This window comes from Jaculus jaculus, chromosome 19, assembly GCF_020740685.1.
Source record: "Jaculus jaculus isolate mJacJac1 chromosome 19, mJacJac1.mat.Y.cur, whole genome shotgun sequence".
Taxonomy (NCBI): domain Eukaryota; kingdom Metazoa; phylum Chordata; class Mammalia; order Rodentia; family Dipodidae; genus Jaculus; species Jaculus jaculus.
Genome location: NC_059120.1, coordinates 44792031 through 44811315, shown reverse-complemented (window position 1 = coordinate 44811315; position 19285 = coordinate 44792031). Strand labels below are relative to the sequence as shown.

General features: G+C 44.1%; 1 protein-coding gene and 1 non-coding gene across 2 annotated transcripts in view; one reads left to right on the top strand and one right to left on the bottom strand.

Annotated features, from left to right (window-relative positions):
- The first annotated feature begins 2076 nt into the window (after nucleotides 1-2076).
- The window catches only part of Fndc7 (fibronectin type III domain containing 7), a 67535-nt gene continuing 50326 nt past the window's right edge, over nucleotides 2077-19285 (top strand). Inside the window, exons 1-2 of the mRNA XM_045137988.1 lie at nucleotides 2077-2241; nucleotides 8848-8866. Coding sequence (XP_044993923.1) covers nucleotides 2077-2241; nucleotides 8848-8866 — 184 coding nt within the window. The remainder of the gene's footprint in view (nucleotides 2242-8847; nucleotides 8867-19285) is intronic.
- On the bottom strand, nucleotides 4205-4321 carry LOC123456199. Its single transcript, XR_006634400.1, has one exon. It is a non-coding gene; the product is annotated as a U5 spliceosomal RNA (small nuclear RNA).

Genomic DNA, 19285 nt, shown 5'->3' with positions numbered 1-19285 from the left:
GTAGAGGGAGAGAGAAAGAATGGGCGCGCCAGGGCTTCCAGCCTCTGCAAACGAACTCCAGACGCATGCGGCCCCTTGTGCATCTGGCTAACGTGGGTCTTGGGGAACCGAGCCTCGAACCGGGGTCCTTAGGCTTCACAGGCAAGCGCTTAACCGCTAAGCCATCTCTCCAGCCCTTCCATGTGTTTTTGAGACAGGGTCTCCCTAGCCCAGGTTGACCTGCTTAGAATACAGGGCAATCCTCCTATCTCAGCCTCTGTAGTGCACCACCACACCTGGCTCTAGTCTGTTTTTAAATTTAGCATCAAGGAAAGTTACAAGTAGAAAAAAAACCTATTGACTAAGCCAGTTGTGGTGGTGCACATCTTCAATCCCAGCAATTAGGAGGCAGAGGTGGGAGGATTGTCATGAGTTCGAGGTCAGCCTGGGCTAGAGAGAGACTCTACCTTGTAAACTATAATAAAATAGTTGGAGAGACGACTTAGTGGTTAAGGCACTTGCCTACAAAGCCAAAGGACCCAGGTTCGATTCACCAGGACCCACGTAAACCAGATGCACAAAATGGCACATGGGTCTGGAGTTCGTTTGCAGCGGCTGAAGGCTCTGGCACACCCACTTTATCTGCCTCTTTCCCTCTAACAAATAAATTTTAAAAATAAAATGCTGTCTGGGCGTGGTGGCACACACCTTTAATCCCAGCACTCGGGAGGCAGAGGTAAGAGAATTGCCATTAGTTCGTGGTCACCCTGAGAATACAGAGTGAATTCCAGGTCAGCCTGGACTAGAGTGAGACTCTACCTCGAAAAACTAAAAATACTGCGGGGTGTGGTGGTGGATGCCTTTAATCCCAGCACTTGGGAGGCAGAGGTCTAGGAGGATCACCGTGAGTTCATGGGCACTCTGGTAGTGAGCTCCAGGTCAGCCTGGGCCAGACCCTACCTAGTAAACCAAAAATGACAATAAAATTGAATTTAAAAATAGAAAAGCCTGAGTATTGGGGAAAGTGAAATCATTGAGATTTACAGAAGCAAGCTGGGGGTTAACTCAGAGGTAGGTAGTCTACTTGGTGAACATCAGACCAATGAAAGACCCTATTTAAAAAAAAAAAGCTGGGCGAGGTGGCGCACGCCTTTAATCCCTCCCAGCACTGGGGAAGCAGAGGTAGGAGGGTCATTGTGAATTCAAGGCCACTCAGACTACATAGTGAATTCCAGGTCAGCCTGGACTAAAGTGAGACCCTACCTCGAAAAACAAAAAAAAAACCAACAAAAAACAGTGTTCCTGAGGAATGATACCCATGGTCCCATGGTGTTCTCTGGTCTACAGACACACATGCACACACATACATACCATACACATGAATCTCTGGTCTACAGACACACATGCACACACATACATACCATACACATGAAAAATCCTGTCCCACAGTTCTTCGACCACCTGGGTCGTCTAGCCCGTCGTCCTTACCAGCGTCTCACTCCCCTTTGCAGGCCCCTCAGACTCCATCGCAATGAAGTAGTTCAAGCCTCACCTCGTTTACCTCCCTTACTTTCCCCCTGCCCAATGTCACACATCCCTTCCTTACAAACATCCACAACTCCTTGCTGACAGCTCTTTCTAGCCTTCTTGTCTAGTAACACCACAAATATAAATTAGATACAAATTCTCAGCCTACTCAGGAACCAAACACAAACAACAAAACGTAACAAGAAAAGGCAATAGGGCTGGAGAGATGGCTTAGTGGTTAAGGTGTTTGCCTGTAAAGCCAAAGGACCTCAGTTCAATTCCCCAGGTCCCACATAAGCAAGATGCACAAGGTGGCACATGCCTCTGGAGTTCGTTTGCAGTGGCTGGAAGCCCTGGCACACCTATTCTCTCTCCAACAAGAAAAGACAATAATGCTGACTGGTGTCTTTATATTCATGACCTTAAACCACAACAGTGACCTAGGGAAGGTCCAGAAGAAGCATATTTCCAGAGAATACCATGCCAGTACAGGGTTCCCTCCTTCTGGACACAGTATGTACCCTAAGGCAGTGCTTGCAGTGCATGATGTCAGCCATGATGTAGGGAACTATGGGTGCTGAACCCAAGCCGGATGCAAGAGTGGCCCCGTTTACCAGCATTCCCAGTGACACACTGGATGGGGCTGAGCCTCCCACCTCTGAAACTCTGGGTACATGTGAACCAGATACTGAGAACATCCTAGACACCTCTCACATTACCCTCACCCCAGCCTTAGTGAGCACCATGGTGTACCATGCAGAACTCCCCTCAGAGCTGTCCTGAATTCAGGCATTCAGAGAGAGAGAATGAGTGTGCCAAGGCCTCTCACCACTGCAAATGAACTCCAGACGCATGTGCCACCTTGTGATTCTGGCTTATGTGGGGACTGGGGAATTGAACCTGCGCCCTTAGGCTTCACAGGCTAAGCCATCTATCTAGCCCAACGCCTGTATTTATCAGTCACTAGATGTGGTTGTTCCAGATGGGAGTGTGGCTTTCAAAACGGACACTCCCTTCAGGCAAGGGCAAGTCAGGAAGAGACTAGAAGCTAGAAGTGGCCAGTACTCCCTGGAGCTGGGCCGGGAGTGCAGTGTTCCAACCAAGCCCTCATTCTCCTAGGGATTTTGCCTTTCCTCTTCTCTCTGCCTGGCATGCTCTTTTCCTAGATCTCTGAAGGACTCCCTCCTGCCCAACCCTTGGTCCAATGTACAAGCATCTGGTTTCCAGAGAGTTCTTCACTGAGTTCTGTATAAACTAGCACTTTATCCCTTGCCATTAACTCCTGTTAGTCTGGTCTGTTTTTCTACATAATATTTTGCAACAACAGATGTATTGTTTTATTATAGCTGTTTATTTTGGTCTTCCTCTACTAAAATTTATGCTCCACGAGTACAGGGCTCTCATTTATGTCTGTAACCTTATAATTAGAACAGTTCTTACTATGATGTAGGTGTTCAATATACATTTATCAAATGTGCTAAATACCTAACAAGTACGTGAAAACTGCTTGAATTCATGACATCCCATAGAACATAGAGGGGGTTAGCTTAAAAATTCTGAAGTTAATCACACCTTCCAAGGCTCAGGGTCCATTGTGGAAGAGGTGGCGGAAAGAATGTTAAGAGCTCCTCCAGGCACAAAATGGCCTGGATATCCATGACCTCACCCTGCCTGACACTACCTACACAAGACCATCATAAGAGGAGGAAAAGATCATGACATCAAAATAAAAGAGAGACTGATTAAGCCGGGCTTGGTGGTGCACGCCTTTAATCCCAGCACTCAGGAGGCAGAGGTAGGAGGATCACCATGAATTCGAGGCCACCCTGAGACTACATAGTGAATTCTAGGTCAGCCTGGGCCAGAGTGAGACCCTACCTCAAAAAACCAAAAAAAAAAAAAAAAAACAGAGAGAGAGAGAAAAGAGACTGAGAAGAGGAGGGGATATGATGAAGTTTCAAGGGGGAAAGTGGGGGGGAGGGAGAGCATTACCATGGAATATTGTTTATAATCATGGAAGTTGTTAATAATAAAAATAAATAAATAAAATTTAAAAATAAAAAATAAAGTAAAATATTCTGATGTTAAATTGACTTAAAGGAAAAAAAAATCTTCTTTTTTTGCTTTGGTTTTTTGGGGTAGGGTCTCACTCTAGCCAAGGTGACCTGGCATTCACTATGGAGTCTCAGGATGGCCTCGAACTCACAGCAATCCTCCTACCTCTGCCTCCCTAGTGCTGGGATTAAAGGCATGCGCCACCACGCTGGGCTTTTTTCTTCTTCCTTAACCTGACTTTTTAAATTTGGCTTGCATGGGACCTGGAGGATTGAATTTGGATCTTTTGGCTTCACAGGCAAGCACTTTAGTGAAAGCCATCTCTCTAGCCCCTACCACTGTTATCTTTGCCCGCCCAACCCTTGCCCTGTACTCACAAATCTTTCTTCCAAACAGCATTACTAGCCTTGCCAACACAAGGCCTCAAAAAATTGGGTTATGGGGCTGGAAAGATGGCATAGCAGTTAAGCGCTTGCCTGTGAAGCCTAAGGACCCCAGTTCGAGGCTCAATTCCCCAGGACCCACATTAGCCAGATGCACAAGGGGGCGCACGCGTCTGGAGTTCGTTTGCAGTGGCTGGAGGCTCTGGCTCGCCCATTCTCTCTCTGCCTCTTTCTGTCCTGTCACTCTCAAATACATAAATAAAAATGAAGAAAAAATTTTTTTTAAAAATTGGGTTATGACTCAAAGTTGTTTCTCTCCACGGAAATCTTTAGTAAAAGGCAAAAGATTTACTCGATCTGAAGAGTAACCAAAGCACATCCTTAGTTTTGCACGTACGCTTCTCAGTTTGCTGCAACTCCTAGCGCACTAGGGTACCTAATTAGCAAAAAAAAAAAAAAAAGAAAAGAAAAGAAAACAGCAGCTCGTTCTGATTTCTGCTCTTAGCTCACATAAGCCTCCAAAGTTGTCTCATTTTTTCTTTTTTAAAAAAGTTTTTTTTTTAATTTATTATTTTTTTTATTAACATTTTCCATCATTTTTTCAAGAAAGGAATCGCAAAGACGAAAAAACAGTCTACCAGCTTTAATCTGAGTAATGACCTTTGAGCAGTGCATTGTGGTTATGTATATAAGCCAAGTCGCCAGCCTCCAGCTCTTTTATTTATTTATTTTTTTTTAATTTTTTTTTTTTTTTTAGATTTTTAAAATTTATTTATTTGAGAGTGACAGACACAGAGAGAAAGACAGATAGAGGGAGATAGAGAGAATGGGCGCGCCAGGGCTTCCAGCCTCTGCAAACGAACTCCAGACGCGTGCGCCCCCTTGTGCATCTGGCTAACGTGGGACCTGGGGAACCGAGCCTCGAACCGGGGTCCTTAGGCTTCACAGGCAAGCGCTTAACCGCTAAGCCATCTCTCCAGCCCTATTTATTTATTTTAATGGGTGCTCCAGGGCCTCCAGCCACTGCAAATGAACTCCAGATGCATGCGCCCCCTTGTGCATCTGGCTTGTGTGGGTCCTGGAGAGTGGAATTGGGATCCTTTGGCTTTGCAGGCAAATTCCTTAACCACTAAGCCATCTCTCCAGGCCCAGACTCATTTTTTATTTTTATTTATTTATTTATTTATTTTTTTTGAGGTAGGGTCTCACTCTAGCCCAGGCTGACCTGGAATTCACCATGGAGTCTCAGGGTGGCCTTGAACTCATGGCAATCCTCCTACCTCTGCCTCCCGAGTGCTGGGATTAAAGGCGTGCACCACCATGCCCAGCCAGACTCATTTTTTAAAAGAAAAAACATTGTATTTAGGTATAACTGACATACAATAAATTATACATATTTAAAGCATAAACAGTATGTTTTGACATATGTATATACTCATGAAACCAACACACATGAGGAAATGAATATATCCTCCATCTCTAAGAGTTTCTTCTACTTTTGTAATCCCTTCCTTCTACCCTTCCTGTCTCTAAGCAACCATTGATTTGCTTTCTACTTTTAGAATGGTTTGCATTTTTAGAAATGTACATATGTGGATAAAACCAGATAGCTACATTCTACTATCTGTTGCTCTCTCTCTCTCATTCTCTTTCTTTCTCTCTCCCCCCCTTTCCTCACTCCTCCTCAATGTGGTTCATCTTTTTTTTTTAATTTTTTTTTGTTCATTTTTTATTTATTTATTTGAGAGTGACAGACATAGAGAGAAAGACAGATGGAGGGAGAGAGAGAGAATGGGCGCGCCAGGGCTTCCAGCCTCTGCAAACAAACTCCAAACGCGTGCGCCCCCTTGTGCATCTGGCTAACGTGGGACCTGGGGAACCGAGCCTCGAACCGGGGTCCTTAGTCTTCACAGGCAAGCGCTTAACCACCAAGCCATCTCTCCAGCCCAATGTGGTTCATTTTTGATGTCTATATAGTACTTGTTTTTAGAGACAAGGTCTTACATATTCTAGGGCTATATAGCCAAAGATGACCTTGAACTTCTGGTTTTCCTGCCTCCAGTTCCCAAGAACTAGATAGTAGGCATGTGCTACCGCACCTGGTTTTATGCAGTGCTGGGGACTGAACCCCGGGGTTCATGCATGCTAGGCAAGTACAGTTCAGCTACGTCCCTAGAACTATTTTATTTTCTGTTATTGGTTTTTCGAGGTAGGGTCTCATTCTACCCAGGCTGACCTGGAATTCACTGTGTAGTCTCAGGGTGGCCTCGAACTCACAGCAATCCTCCTACCTCTGCCGCCCAAGTGCTGGGATTAAAGGCGTGCGCCACCCATTGTTGTTTTGATTTTGGATTTTGAGAATAAATGCAAACACACAGGCATGGATACAAGCCCTTTTTAGATACATGATTTGCAATGTTTCCCCCCAATCTGTAGCTTATCTTCATATTCCCTCCCTAGCACAGAGGTTTGGAATTTTGATAAAGCATACCATGACACTTATTTATTTATTTAAGAGAGAGAGAGATAAATAGAAAGAGACAGATAGAGAGTATGGGCCCACTAGGGTCTTCAGTCACTGCAAATGAACTCTCGATGTATGTGCCACTTTGTGTGTCTGGCTTTGCATGGGTACTGGGGAATCTTCACTGTCAGACTTTGCAAGCAAGCAACATTAACAGCTAAGCCATCACTCCTTACCTTGAAAACAACAACAACAAATTGGCTGGAGAGATAGCTTAGTGGTTAAGGCACTTGCCTATAAAGCCTAAGGACCCAGGTTCAATTCTCCAGGTTTCACATAAGCCAGATGCACAAGGTGGTACATGCATCTAAAGTTCATTTTATTTTAATCTTTAAGAAGTTAATATTTATTTATTTGAGGGGGGGGGAGAAAGAGGCAGAGACAGAGAGGAGAAAGAAAAAGGGAGAGAATGGGCACACCAGGGCCCCAGCCACTGCAAACAAACTCTGGATGTATGTGCCACCTTGTGCATCTGGCTTTCATGGGTCCGGGGAAGTCAAATCTAGGTCTTTAGGCTTTGCAGGCAAGGGCCTTAACTGCTAAGCCATCTCTCCAGCCCCCTATTTGTTTTTCTTGATGCCAATTCAACCCTGTCTTAATTACTCTAGCTTATTTTGTTCTATTTATCATCAGGGTGCTGAGGATTGAACCCAGAGCCTTTGGCACACTGGTAAACACTGCCACCGAGCTACATCCCCAGCCAAAACTGCTGTAAGGGATAAATCCAATGTCCTTTGCCCTATCTTGGTTGGAAGTAGAGGTTAGACTGATAAATCTTAATCCCTGCTAAGCCATTTGATAGTTTTGTGACTTCAGACAAGGCAACAGAGGCTGTTCATTGCTCATCTATGTACTTGCCTATTGAAAGAACTAAATATTACAGTGTTTAGTTTAAAATCTAACTAGTATCAAGAAGCTGAACTCGTGGGCTGGAGAGATGGCTTAGCAGTTAAGTGCTTGCCTGTGAAGCCTAAAGACCTTGGTTCGAGGCTTGATTTCTTAGGACCCATGTAAGCCAGATGCACAAGGTGGCGCATGCATCTGGAGTTCATTTGCCGTGGCTGCAGGTCCTGGCACACCCATTCTTTCTATATATCTACCTGCCTCTTTCTGTCTGTCTGTCATTCTCAAATAAATAAACAAAAAAAATTTTAAAAAGAAGCTGAACTTGTAAGATGGCTGTAGTATGATAGACTCAGGTATTTGATTAAAACTTGTAACTTGGGTCTCCAATTTCCTGAGAAAGTGTCACTGGGGGCGCTTGCCTGCAAAGCCTGATGACCCAGGTTCAATTCCCTAGTGTCCACGTAAAGCCAGATGCACAAAGGGGTGCGTGCTCTGGAGTTTGTCTGCAGGGGCTGGAGGCCCTGACACATCCACTCTCTGTCTCTCTTCTCTCTTTCTCTGTCTGCTTGCAAATAGATAAATAGAAATAATTTTTTAAAATCATCATTCTACCACATCAATAACTTTCTGTATAGGTTTGTAAAAGTTGTATTTAGAAAAGATAATTTTAAAAAGTGAGAGAACATTTTAGCTATCATCTTGAAACTGAGGTTACAGTAGCTCTTTTGACTTGCTTGGCTTGGCTTTTTCCAACCATCAATCTCTCTCCCTCTTTTTTTTTTTTTTTCCCCAGTCTTTGTATCCCTGCCAGTCCCTGTGTGCCCCCAGTTACAGGTAAAGCTCCAGACAGGACAGGCAACTTCCAGAGTCTGTTCCCAATACCACAGCCCCACCCACACCTAAGGACCGTCAGCGCCACACTCCTTGGGGCTAAAGAGGATCCAGATCTCTGTGTTTTGTGCCCGGTGAATGCTGTGCCCAACAGGATGGCTGCAGGACCTGGCAAATGTCTATCTTTGATCGGGTTCCATCTCATCTGTCTTAACATGGTGAGTTCACTTTTCCAGAGACCTGCAGCTATGTGGCAGAGGATGGGATAAAGAGACGCATAGATTATCTTTCCCTCTTATTGAGGGGATGAGGGTAGGGAGAAAGATAGAACTAGAAATACATTAGGACCATATATGTGTGTGTATTCGAAATTTTATGTGACATAGTACAGAAAGGAAAACAGATTATCATTGTATCTCAAGAACAAAGGGCTCTGAAAAATCTATCAGCAGCCCGACTTCGTTCAATAGGTAGATTCAAGGGGGGAAATGAAATAGTAATGCGATCTACCTCCAGCCTCTAAGTTCTTCTTCAGATTGCTTTGTGGTCGAGTCCAGTGCTGGGAAGCGAGTGATACAGAAAAGCACTCATAGAAATCAAAAGATTGCTCACAGTATATGTAGAAATGTTGTGATCAGTACTACCGTACTTCCACAGATGATTTTTTCCTTGTGTTCTAATATTTTAAACTTTCCTTTTCAGGTTATTTCATCCAAAACAGGTAAAAAAAATTCCAACAAATGTTTTCCTTCCTTATATTTGATTTTAATTTTCTTTGTTAATTTATGTGCTACCCTGAAATATAAAGACCATCCAGATTTTTCTGAGCACTCACACTAAGTGCTAGACCCCACTGTGAGGTACTGGGGAGACCATAACTGATAAGACAAATAAATGAATTCAGTTAAAAAAAAAAAACAACAAAACAGTCCTATAAGTGAGTATTGTAACTGAGGAGTGCAGCCATTTTCTCATACACATGTTAGCCATGTCTCAATGGTCATCATTCTAACACAAAACACAAACATAATCTTAATAACAATAGTCTAATTTATAGAACTTTTCTTATTTGTCTTCAGTGGAGTTAGAGGGAAAAAATTAGAGACATTGCATTTGATGAAATTTTTAGGCTTCCCTGTTTTATTTTATTATTTTACTTTTGAAATTTCAAGGGAGGGTCTCCCTGTAGCCCAGGCTGACCTGGAATTCACTATGTAGTCTAGGGTGGCTTCGAACTCATAGTGATCCTCCTACCTCTGCCTCCTGAGTGCTGGGATTAAAATTGTGCGCCACCACGCCTGATCAGCGTTCCCTATTTTAATCAAGAAAAACTTTTAAAATATATTTTGTTTTTATTTATTTATTTATGGGAGAGAGAGAGAATGGGTAGGCCAGGGCCTCTAACCACTGCCTCTGGCTTACATGGGTTCTGGGGAATTGAACCTGGGTCTTTAGTCTTTGCCAGCAAGTGCCTTAACCACTTAACCATGAGCAATCTCTCCAGACCAAGAAAAAAAAATATTTATTTATTTATGTATGTATGTATTTTCAAGCAGGGTGAGGGGGAGAGAATAAGCATGCCAGGGCCTCTAGCTGCTGCAGACAAATTCTAGATGCATGCACCACTTTATGCATCTGGCTTTCTGTGGATACAGGGGAGTTGAGCTCCAGTTGTTAAATTTGGCAGGCAAGTGCCTTAACTACTCAGCAATCTCTCCAGGCCAAGAAAAACCTTTATGTATCTAACATTGCATTTGTAAGATATAGACAAGAGTGATTTTGAGGTGAAAAGAAGTTTTTGTTTTTGTTTAATAAAAAGATTCAGAGCTGGGCGTGGTGGCACACACCTTTAATCCCAGCACTCGGGAGGCAGAGGTAGGAGGATCACTATGAATTCGAGGCCATCCTGAGACTACATAGTGAATTACAGGTCAGCCTGGACTAGAGTGAAACCCTACCTCAAAAAGCAAAACAAAACAAAACAAAAAAAAGTTTTTCTGGAAACCTCTTCTGGTTTATGCATCCAAAAATCTAAATTCTCAATTTATACTTAACTGGATTTAGATTACCTGAAAGAACCATACAAAAATCAGCTATTTTGGTGATAAACTCTCACAGATTCAACATACACTGGAACAATTTTTATTATTTTGTCCATACCATAGAAAAGGAAATAGAATTAAGGCAATTTTGAGTTTATTCAGGTGTTTGGCTACACTGTAAACTTTTCTTTTCTTTTCTTGGTTTTTCGAGGTAGGGTTTCACTCTAACCCATGCTGACCTGGAATTCACTATGTAATCTCAGGGTGGCCTCAAACTCACGGTGATCCTCCTACCTCTGCCTCCCGAGTGCTGGAATTCAAGGCGTGTGCCACCATGCCTGGCCGTACACTATAAACTTTTCTAAAATCCATGCATATACAGCTAAGTTGTAAAAATGCAGAGATGGCTTAGCAGTTAAGGCACTTGCCTGCAAAGCCAAAGAACCCAGGTTCAATTCCCCCAAGACGCTCATAAAGCCAGATGCACAAGGTAGCTTATGTGTCTGGAGTTTGTTTGCAGGGGCTGAAGGCATGTTCATCCTCTCTCTTTCCCTATCTGCCTCTCTCTCTTTCAAATTAAGAAAAATTACTATTTCCTGCTTTATTCTAATTCATGTTTTAAATTTTTTTATACTACTACTAATAATATTATTTATTTATTTATTTATTAATTTTCAAGGAGTGAAAGAGAGACAGAGAGAGAATGGACATACAAGGGCCTCTTGACACTGCAAACAAACTCCAAACTCCAGATGTATGGGCCACCCTGTGCATCTGGCCTTACATGAGTACTGGGAAATCAAACTAGGGCTGTCAGGCTTTGTAAGCAAGTGCCTTCCACTACTGAGTCCCTTAAGCCTCAAGCCTCTTAAGTTTCTTATACTTTTTTAAACATTCTGTTTAATATTTTTATTTTTATTTATTTATTTGAGAGAGGGAAAGAGGCAGAGAGAGAATGGGCATGCCAGGGCTTCTAGCCACTGCAAACAAACTCCAAATGAATGTGCCGCCCTGTGCATTTGGCTTACGTAGGTCCTGGGGAATCAAACTTAGGTCCTTTGGCTTTGCAGGCAAGCACCTTAACCACTACGCCATCTCTCCAGCCCTCTTATACTTTTTTTTTTTTTAAATTATTTATTTATTTATTTGAGAGCGACAGACACAGAGAAAGACAGATAGAGGGAGAGAGGAAATGGGCACGCCAGGGCTTCCAGCCTCTGCAAACGAACTCCAGACGCGTGCGCCCCCTTGTGCATCTGGCTAACGTGGGACCTGGGGAACCGAGCCTCGAACCGGGGTCCTTAGGCTTCACAGGCAAGCGCTTAACCGCTAAGCCATCTCTCCAGCCCCCTCTTATACTTTTTAAAAAAAAAAACTATTTCATTTATTTATTTGACAGAAAAATAGGGAGAGAATGGGTGCATCAGGGCCTCCAGCCACTGCAAGTAAACTCCAGACACATGTGCCACCTTGTGCATCTGGTTTACATGGGTCCTGGGAAATCAAACCTTGATCATTAGGTTTGACAGGTGCCTTAATCACTAAGCCATCTCTCCAGCCCTCTTCTTCTTCGTCTTCTTTTTTTTTTTCTTCCCAAGGTAAGGTCTCACTCTAGCCTAGGCTGACCTGGAATTCACTATGTAGTCTCAGGGTGGCCTTGAACTCATGGCAATCCTCCTACCTCTGCCACCCAAATGCTGGAATTAAAGGTGTGAGCCACCATGCCTGGCTTCCTCTTAATCTTTTTAAAAAATATTATTTATTTGTTTAAGGGAGAGGGAAAGAGGCAGATAGAAAGAGAATGGGTGCACCAGGGCCTCCAGGCACTACACACGAACTGCAGATGCATGCACCACCTTGTGCATCGGGCTTATGTGAGTACTGGGGAAATCGAACCTGGGTCCTTAGTCTTCTCAGGCAAGTGCCTTAACCACTAAGCAATCTCTCCAGTCCCTCAAGTCTCTTGTTCTTGAGACTTTCACAGTTGGCCAGGAAGTTATAGGAAGAACTGTTCTCATATTCCATGTGGCTTTTTTTTGCTTGTTTGTTTGTCTTTCAAGGTAGGGTCTTGTTCTAACCCAGGTTGGCCTGGAATTCACTTTGTAGACTCAGGGTGGCCTTGAAGTCATGATAAACCTCCCACTTATCCCTCTGGAGAGTGCCACTATGCCCAATCCAAGTGATTTTTTAAAAAGTATTTTTATGGCTGGAGAGATGGCTTAGTAGTTAAGCGCTTGCCTATGAAGACTAAGGACCCCAGCTTGAGGCTCAGTTCCCTAGGACCCACATTAGTCAGATGCACAAGGGGGTGTACGCATCTGGAGTTCGTTTGCAGTGGCTGGAGGCCCTGGCGCGCCCATCCTCTCTCTCTCTCTCTCTGCCTCTTTCTCTCTCTGTCTGTTGCTCTCAAATAAATAAAAATAAACAAAAATAAATTTTTTAAAGTATTTTTATTTCCTTATTTGTGAGAGGAGAGAGGAAAAAAGAAAGATAATGGGTGGGTGATGGGGCTTCTTGCACCTAAAATGAATTCCAGACATATGTGCCACTTTGTGCATCTGGCTTTACATGGGTGCTGAGGAACTAAGCCTAGGCCAGCAGGCTTTGTAAGCAAACATCTTTAATCACTGAGCAATCTCCCCAGATACCAAGTGATTTTTAAATTTCTCTTTTGAAGCCTGGCATGGTGGTGCACGCCTTTAATCCCAGCACTCAGGAGGCAGAGGTAGGAGGATCGCTGTAAGTTCGAGGCCACTCTGAGATATTACATAGTGAATTCCAGGTCAGCCTGGGATAGAGTGAGACCATACGTCGAAAAGGAAAAATATCCTCTGTTGACTTTATTCATTTTGTTTGAGATGAGGCCTTGCTATGTTGCCCAGGCTAGTCCTGAACCCCTGGACTCAAGTAGTCCTGCCTCAGCCTCTGGAGTAGCTGGTAGATTACAGGTGCATGCCACTGGGCTCAATTTTTAAGTGCTTTTGCAAGAGTACTTGGCCTTTTGGTAATAAAGTCAAGGGTTCCTCTCTCTTACATCGTTTCTGACAGATCAATCTGTTTGGATACACATCTAGGGAATAAAGTTTTTCCCTTTTATCAACCCAGTAAGTGTGGTAAACAGAGAAGAAAGTGAAAACTCATTCCTGACAGTAGTCATTCAAACTCTCTCCTCTATCCCCCTTCACCCAACCCCTCTCTACTGTTAAGTAGTGAAGGCAGGACTCACAAATTCCAACAGCCTTCCACAGTCTTTATCAAGCCAGGCATGGTGGCGCACGCCTTTAATCCCTGCCCTCCAGAGGCAGAGGTAGGAGACTCACTGTGAGTTCAAGGCCTGCCTGGGACTACCAAAGTAAGTTCCTGGTCAGCCTGGTATACAGTGAGACCCTACCTCGGAAAAGCCAAAACAACCAACAATGAAAAAAGAATAATATCAGTCTTAAATGACAGTATCATTTAGCTGGGGGTGTGGCTCAGTGGTTACGAGCTTGCCTAGCATGTGTGAGGCCCTGAAGTCAATCAATCCTAGCCCCAAGCCACTAGTCCTTTACTATAAAGAAACAGATATGGGGGTGCTGGAGAGACAGCTTAGTGGTTAAGGCGCATGCCTGCGAAGTTTAAGGACCCAGGTTCGATTCTCCAGGTCCCACGTAAGCCAGATGCACAAGGTGGCGCATGCGTGCAACTGGAGCTTGTTGGCAGCCGCTAGAGGCCTTGGCACGTCCATTCCCCTCTTTCTTCATCTGCTTCTCTCTCTCAAATAAATAAATAAAAATAAAAATATTTTAGCCACGGGCTGGAGAGATGGCTTAGTGGTTAAGCGCTTGCCTGTGAAGCCTAAGGACCCCGGTTCGAGGCTCGGTTCCCCAGGTCCCACGTTAGCCAGATGCACAAGGGGGCGCACGCGTCTGGAGTTCGTTTGCAGAGGCTGGAAGCCCTGGCGCGCCCATTCTCTCTCTCTCCCTCTATCTGTCCTTCTCTCTGTGTCTGTCGCTCTCAAATAAAAAATAAAAATTAAAAAAAATATATTTTAGCCAGGCGTGGTGGCACACACCTTTAATCCCAGCACTCGGGAGGCAGAGGTAGGAGGATCGCTGTGAGTTCAAGGCCACCCTGAGACTCCATAGTGAATTCCAGGTCAGCCTGGGCTAGAGTGAGACCTTACCTTGAAAAACCAAAAAAAAAAAAAAAAAAAAAAAAAAATTTAAAAAGAGAAACAGATGGTAGCGCTGTTTTCAAAACTGTAATCAAGTGATAAACGCCAGTAGGTTTGTAATGCCCTCAGAACCATCTTCTTCCTCCGCCTCAGTTGTCCATGTTTTTTCCAGCAGCCTGCTTTTCTGCTGTTCTCCAAGGATCTGCTGAGACCTGTCATAGCACCAGATTTACCGACTCAGTCCATCCTTCCCACCAAACAAGTGTCCCCCAGAGTCTGGTCCTCCTGGTCCTCATCCTCCCACATCACGTTGGGGTACTTGGACTCATTCACAGGGTAGCTGGTGATCTTACCTGCTCCTTACTTCAGGCCCTGACACACTGGAATGTTCCCACAGGGAGCCTCGCCCCCCCACCCCCTTCTCTCCTGGAGGGGAATGGGTGCATAGCCACTGCTGCTCAACAGGGCCAAGAGTCAGCTGTGAATCAACTTGGGCTTGTCTCAGACACCCCAAAATCTCACTTTCACTGGTACCTTCTGTGGCTTTTCCAAACCTATCCAAGCTTGCTTGCTTTGGTACACACACACACACACACACACACACTTATTTTCCATTACTTATTTCTAATATTAATTTATTGATTGACCTATTTATTTATTCATCTGAGAGATAAAAAGTGAGACACAGAGAGAGAATGGGCACGCCAGGATCTCTTGCCACTGCAAACGAACTCCAGATGTGTGCTTCGTGTTGTGCATCTGGTTTTTACATGGGTACTGGGAAACTTAACCCAAGCCCCCAGACTTTGCAAATAAGTGCCTTTAGCTGCTGAGCCATCTTTCCAGCCCACGAAGTGCTTTCACAGAGCACTTATATAATGCTCTTTTCACTTAATCTTTAGTATTTTACATTTCAAAGTGATTCCTAAAATGTAGATATTATTAATAGTCTGCATTTCTCAAAGGAAATTAGTGAAACTACAATAGATTAAATGCCTTGAACTTATTCATACACACACACACACACACAAAAAAAAAATAAAAATAAAAAGCAGAGCTAGGCTTTAAACCTAGAGTTTCTTTTTTCTTTTTTTTCCCCTGAAGTAGGGTCTCTCTGTAACCCAAACTGACCTGGAACCTGGAATTCATTATGTAGTCTTAGGGTGACCTCAAACTCACAGTGATCCTTCTACCTCTGCCTCTTGAGTGCTGGGATTAAAGGCATGAGCCACTATGCTTGGCTTTTTAAATTTCCTTTCCTTTCCTTTTTTTTGAAACCTAGAGGGATTTTTTTTTTGTTGTTGTTGTTTGTTTTGGTTTTTTGAGGTAGGATCTCACTCTAGCTCAGCCTGACCTGGAATTTACTCGCTGCGATCCTCCTACCTCTGCTCCCGAGTGCTGGGATTAAAGGCATGCGCCGCCACACCCAGCAAAACCTAGAGTTTTGAATGCAAATCCTTCATTCTTTTTCCACTACACGACCCTGTATCATGATTCCCTCCTAGCTCAGTTCAATGGGGGCAAATTTTGTGGCACCAAGCCCATGGGAAGTGCATGCCAGCCTTTCAGACATACTCCATGAGTGCCCTGTCAGCCCTTGTATGTCTGCAACTGGTCACTTTCTGAGCACAGGAGTCCATCCTAATCAGCCAAACTGTCTATCCCAGGGCATAAGATAATCTATGGGACAGAGGAGACACAAGGCATTGACAGACACCAGAAAAGGAGGCCACAGAGAACATGACTGGGGAGAAGATGAGAGGGAGGTGTGTGTGTGTGTGTGTGTGTGTGAGAGAGAGAGAGAGAGAGAGAGAGAGAGAGAGAGAGAGAGAAAGGGGAAGGCCTTGCTAAGGCCAAAAGGAACATGGACACCCTGCCTGCAGAATCAGCTTCCACCAACAAATGGCTCTGAAGTTTCTGCCTTCTCGGGGCAAACACAACCATCATGATTTTCTTGTTATATTTATTTATTTTTAATTTTGGCTTTTCTTTTTATAATTTTTTAATTATTTTTATTTATTTATTTGAGAGTGACAACAGAGAGAGAAAGAGGCAGAGATTGAGAGAGAGAGAGAGAGAGAGAGAGAATGGACGGCCAGGGCCTCCAGTCACTGCAAACAAACTCCAGATGCGTGCGCCCCCTTGTGCATCTGGCTAATGTGGGCCCTGGGGAATTGAGCCTTAGGCTTCACAGGCAAGCGCTTAATCGCTAAGCCATCTCTCCAGCCCTTTATAAATATTTTTATTTATTAAATAATTTATTTGAGAGAGAGAGAGGCAGTTATATAGAGAGGCAACAGGCACACCAGGTCCTTCAGCCACTGCAAACAAACTCCAGACACATGCGCTACCTTGAGCATCTGGCTTACGTAGGTCCTGGAGAATTGAACCTGGGTCTTTGGCTTTGCAGGCAAGTGCCTTAAGCGCTAAGCCATCACTCCAGCCCCCTAATTTTGGTGTTTCAAGGTAGGGTCTCACTCTAGCCCAGACTGACCTGGAATTCACTATGTAGCCTCAGAGTGACCACGAACTCACGGTGATCCCCCTACCTCTGGGATTAAAGGCATGCACCCCCACACACTGCCAGGCTATGATTTTCTTTCAATGAAAAAAGAAATGGCCCCGAGTGATGTTCCTGGAATGTCTGGCCGGGGCACACTGGAGACTTTGTCCGTTTTTTTTGCAGCATGGTTATTTCTGAGATGCTGCCAAAGCCAAATCTCTCAGCTGTTGGCACGGAAAGAGAGCTTGTCTGTGTTATGTCCACAGGGAATTGGCCGAGGGGAAGCGTGGATGAGTTGATGCTGGCAAAATCACTTGTCCATATTGTTTTCCCCTTTGATATTTCGTGCTTGCTTGGGAGAAGGTTTTTTTTTTAATTTATTTTTGTTTATTTTTATTTATTTATTTGGGAGCAACAGACAGAGAGAGAAAGAGGCAGATAGAGAGAGAGAGAGAGAGAGAGAGAGAGAGAGAGAGGGAGGGAGAGAACGGGCGCGCCAGGGCCTCTAGCCACTGTAAAGGAACTCCAGATGCATGCGCCCTCTTGTGCATCTGGCAAACTTAACCGCTAATCCATCTCTCCAGCCTGGAGGAAGGTTTTTTTGTTTGTTTGCTTTGTTTTTTATATTTTGGTTGAGACAGGGCCAGGAACATGTAGCCAAGGCTGTCCTAAAGCTCACTATATAGTTGAGGTTGTCCTTCAACTGCTGATCTGTCTCTGCCTCCCAAGTACTGGGATTGCAGTAGTCATGCCTGGCTTTGGTTTTATTTTTCTTTCTTTCTTTCTTTCTTTTTTTTTTTTTTTTTTGGTAGGGTCTCAGTCTGGCCCAGGCTGACCTGGAACTCACTGTGTAGTCTCAGGGTGGCCTGGATCAGGCGTGCACCACCACGTCCATCTTTTTTTTTCCTCTTTTTAATATTTTTTTGTTTGTTTGGTTGGTTTTTGGAGGTGGGGCCTTGCTCTTGCTCAGGCTGACCTGGAATGCACTATGTAGTCTCAAGGTGAACTCACAGCAATCCTCCTACCTCTGTGAGTGTTGGGGGGCTGGGACTAAAGGTGTGTGTCATTATGCCTGGCTTGTTTTTTATTTTCTGTCCTTTTTTTTGGGGGGGGGTGTTGCATGTGTTTTGTCAAACTGTCACTACTTGTAACTTAGTTGCCTCAAACTTGAGATCCTTCTGCCTCAGCCTTCCAAGTACTGGGATTACAAGTGTACACCACCATGGCTGGCCCCTTAGTTTTGAATTTGGCATATAATAATTTTGCCCAGCACAAAGATTCCATTAGCCGGGCTTGGTGGCGCATGCCTTTAATCCCAGCACTCAGGAGGCAGAGGTAGGAGGATCGCCATGAGTTCGAGGCCACCCTAAGACGACATAGTGAATTCCAGGTCAGCCTGAGCCAGAGTGAGACCCTACCTAGAAAAACCAAAAAAAAAAAAAAAAAGATTCCATTAAACATAAAAAGGTTAGTGCCAGTTTCAGAATTTTGAAAGCCAGCTTATGTTTGCTCTGTATTTTTACTAGAATCTCCTACAAGATCCCAGATGTGGTTTTTTTTTTTTTTTTCCTGCATATGGATTTTCTGAAGTGGTAAATCTGGTTGCCATGATATATTTCCTACCTCAGCCGGGCGTGGTGGCGCACGCCTTTAATCCCAGCACTCGGGAGGCAGAGGTAGGAGGATCTCCGTGAGTTCAAGGCCACCCTGAGACTACAGAGTTAATTCCAGGTCAGCCTGGACCAGAGTGAGACCCTACCTCGAAAAACCAAAAAATAAAAATAAATTAAAAAAAAAAAAAAGATATATTTCCTACCTCATATCTGGAGCCTTACATGCTCATGACATAAACATTCCCATGGCAAACCTTGGTCAGGACCCAGGAGGTGGACTTACGTCATCCCATCCTATACTGAAGACAATGTTTTTGTTTTTACTATTTTATGCACTTACTTAGCTGAGAGAGAGGGGAGAGAGAGAGGGAATGGACTCACCAGGATCTCTTGCTAACTCCAGGTGCATATGCCACTTTGTGCATCTGGCTTTACGTGGGAATTGAGTTTAATGGGAAATTGAACCAGGCCCAGCAGGCTTTGCAAACAAGCACCTTTAACTGTTGAGCCATCTCTCCAGTCCTGAAAGCTGACGTCTTGATAAAGAAAGTGAAGATAAGGTGTATTTCTATTTTATAGAGAACCTGAAGACATTTCCACTCTGATAGTAAGGGAGTACCACAGAGCAATCTTAACAAAGGACTCAGTTCTCCCGCTTCCTTTATTAGATTAAATGTCCCTCGGAAAATGTGCAAAATCAGCTGGGCGTGGTGGCGCATGCCTTTAATCCCAGCACGTGGGAGGCAGAGGTAGGAGGATCACTGTGAGTTTGGGGCCACCCTGAGATTCCATAGTGAATTCCAAGTCAGCTTGGACTAGAGTGAGA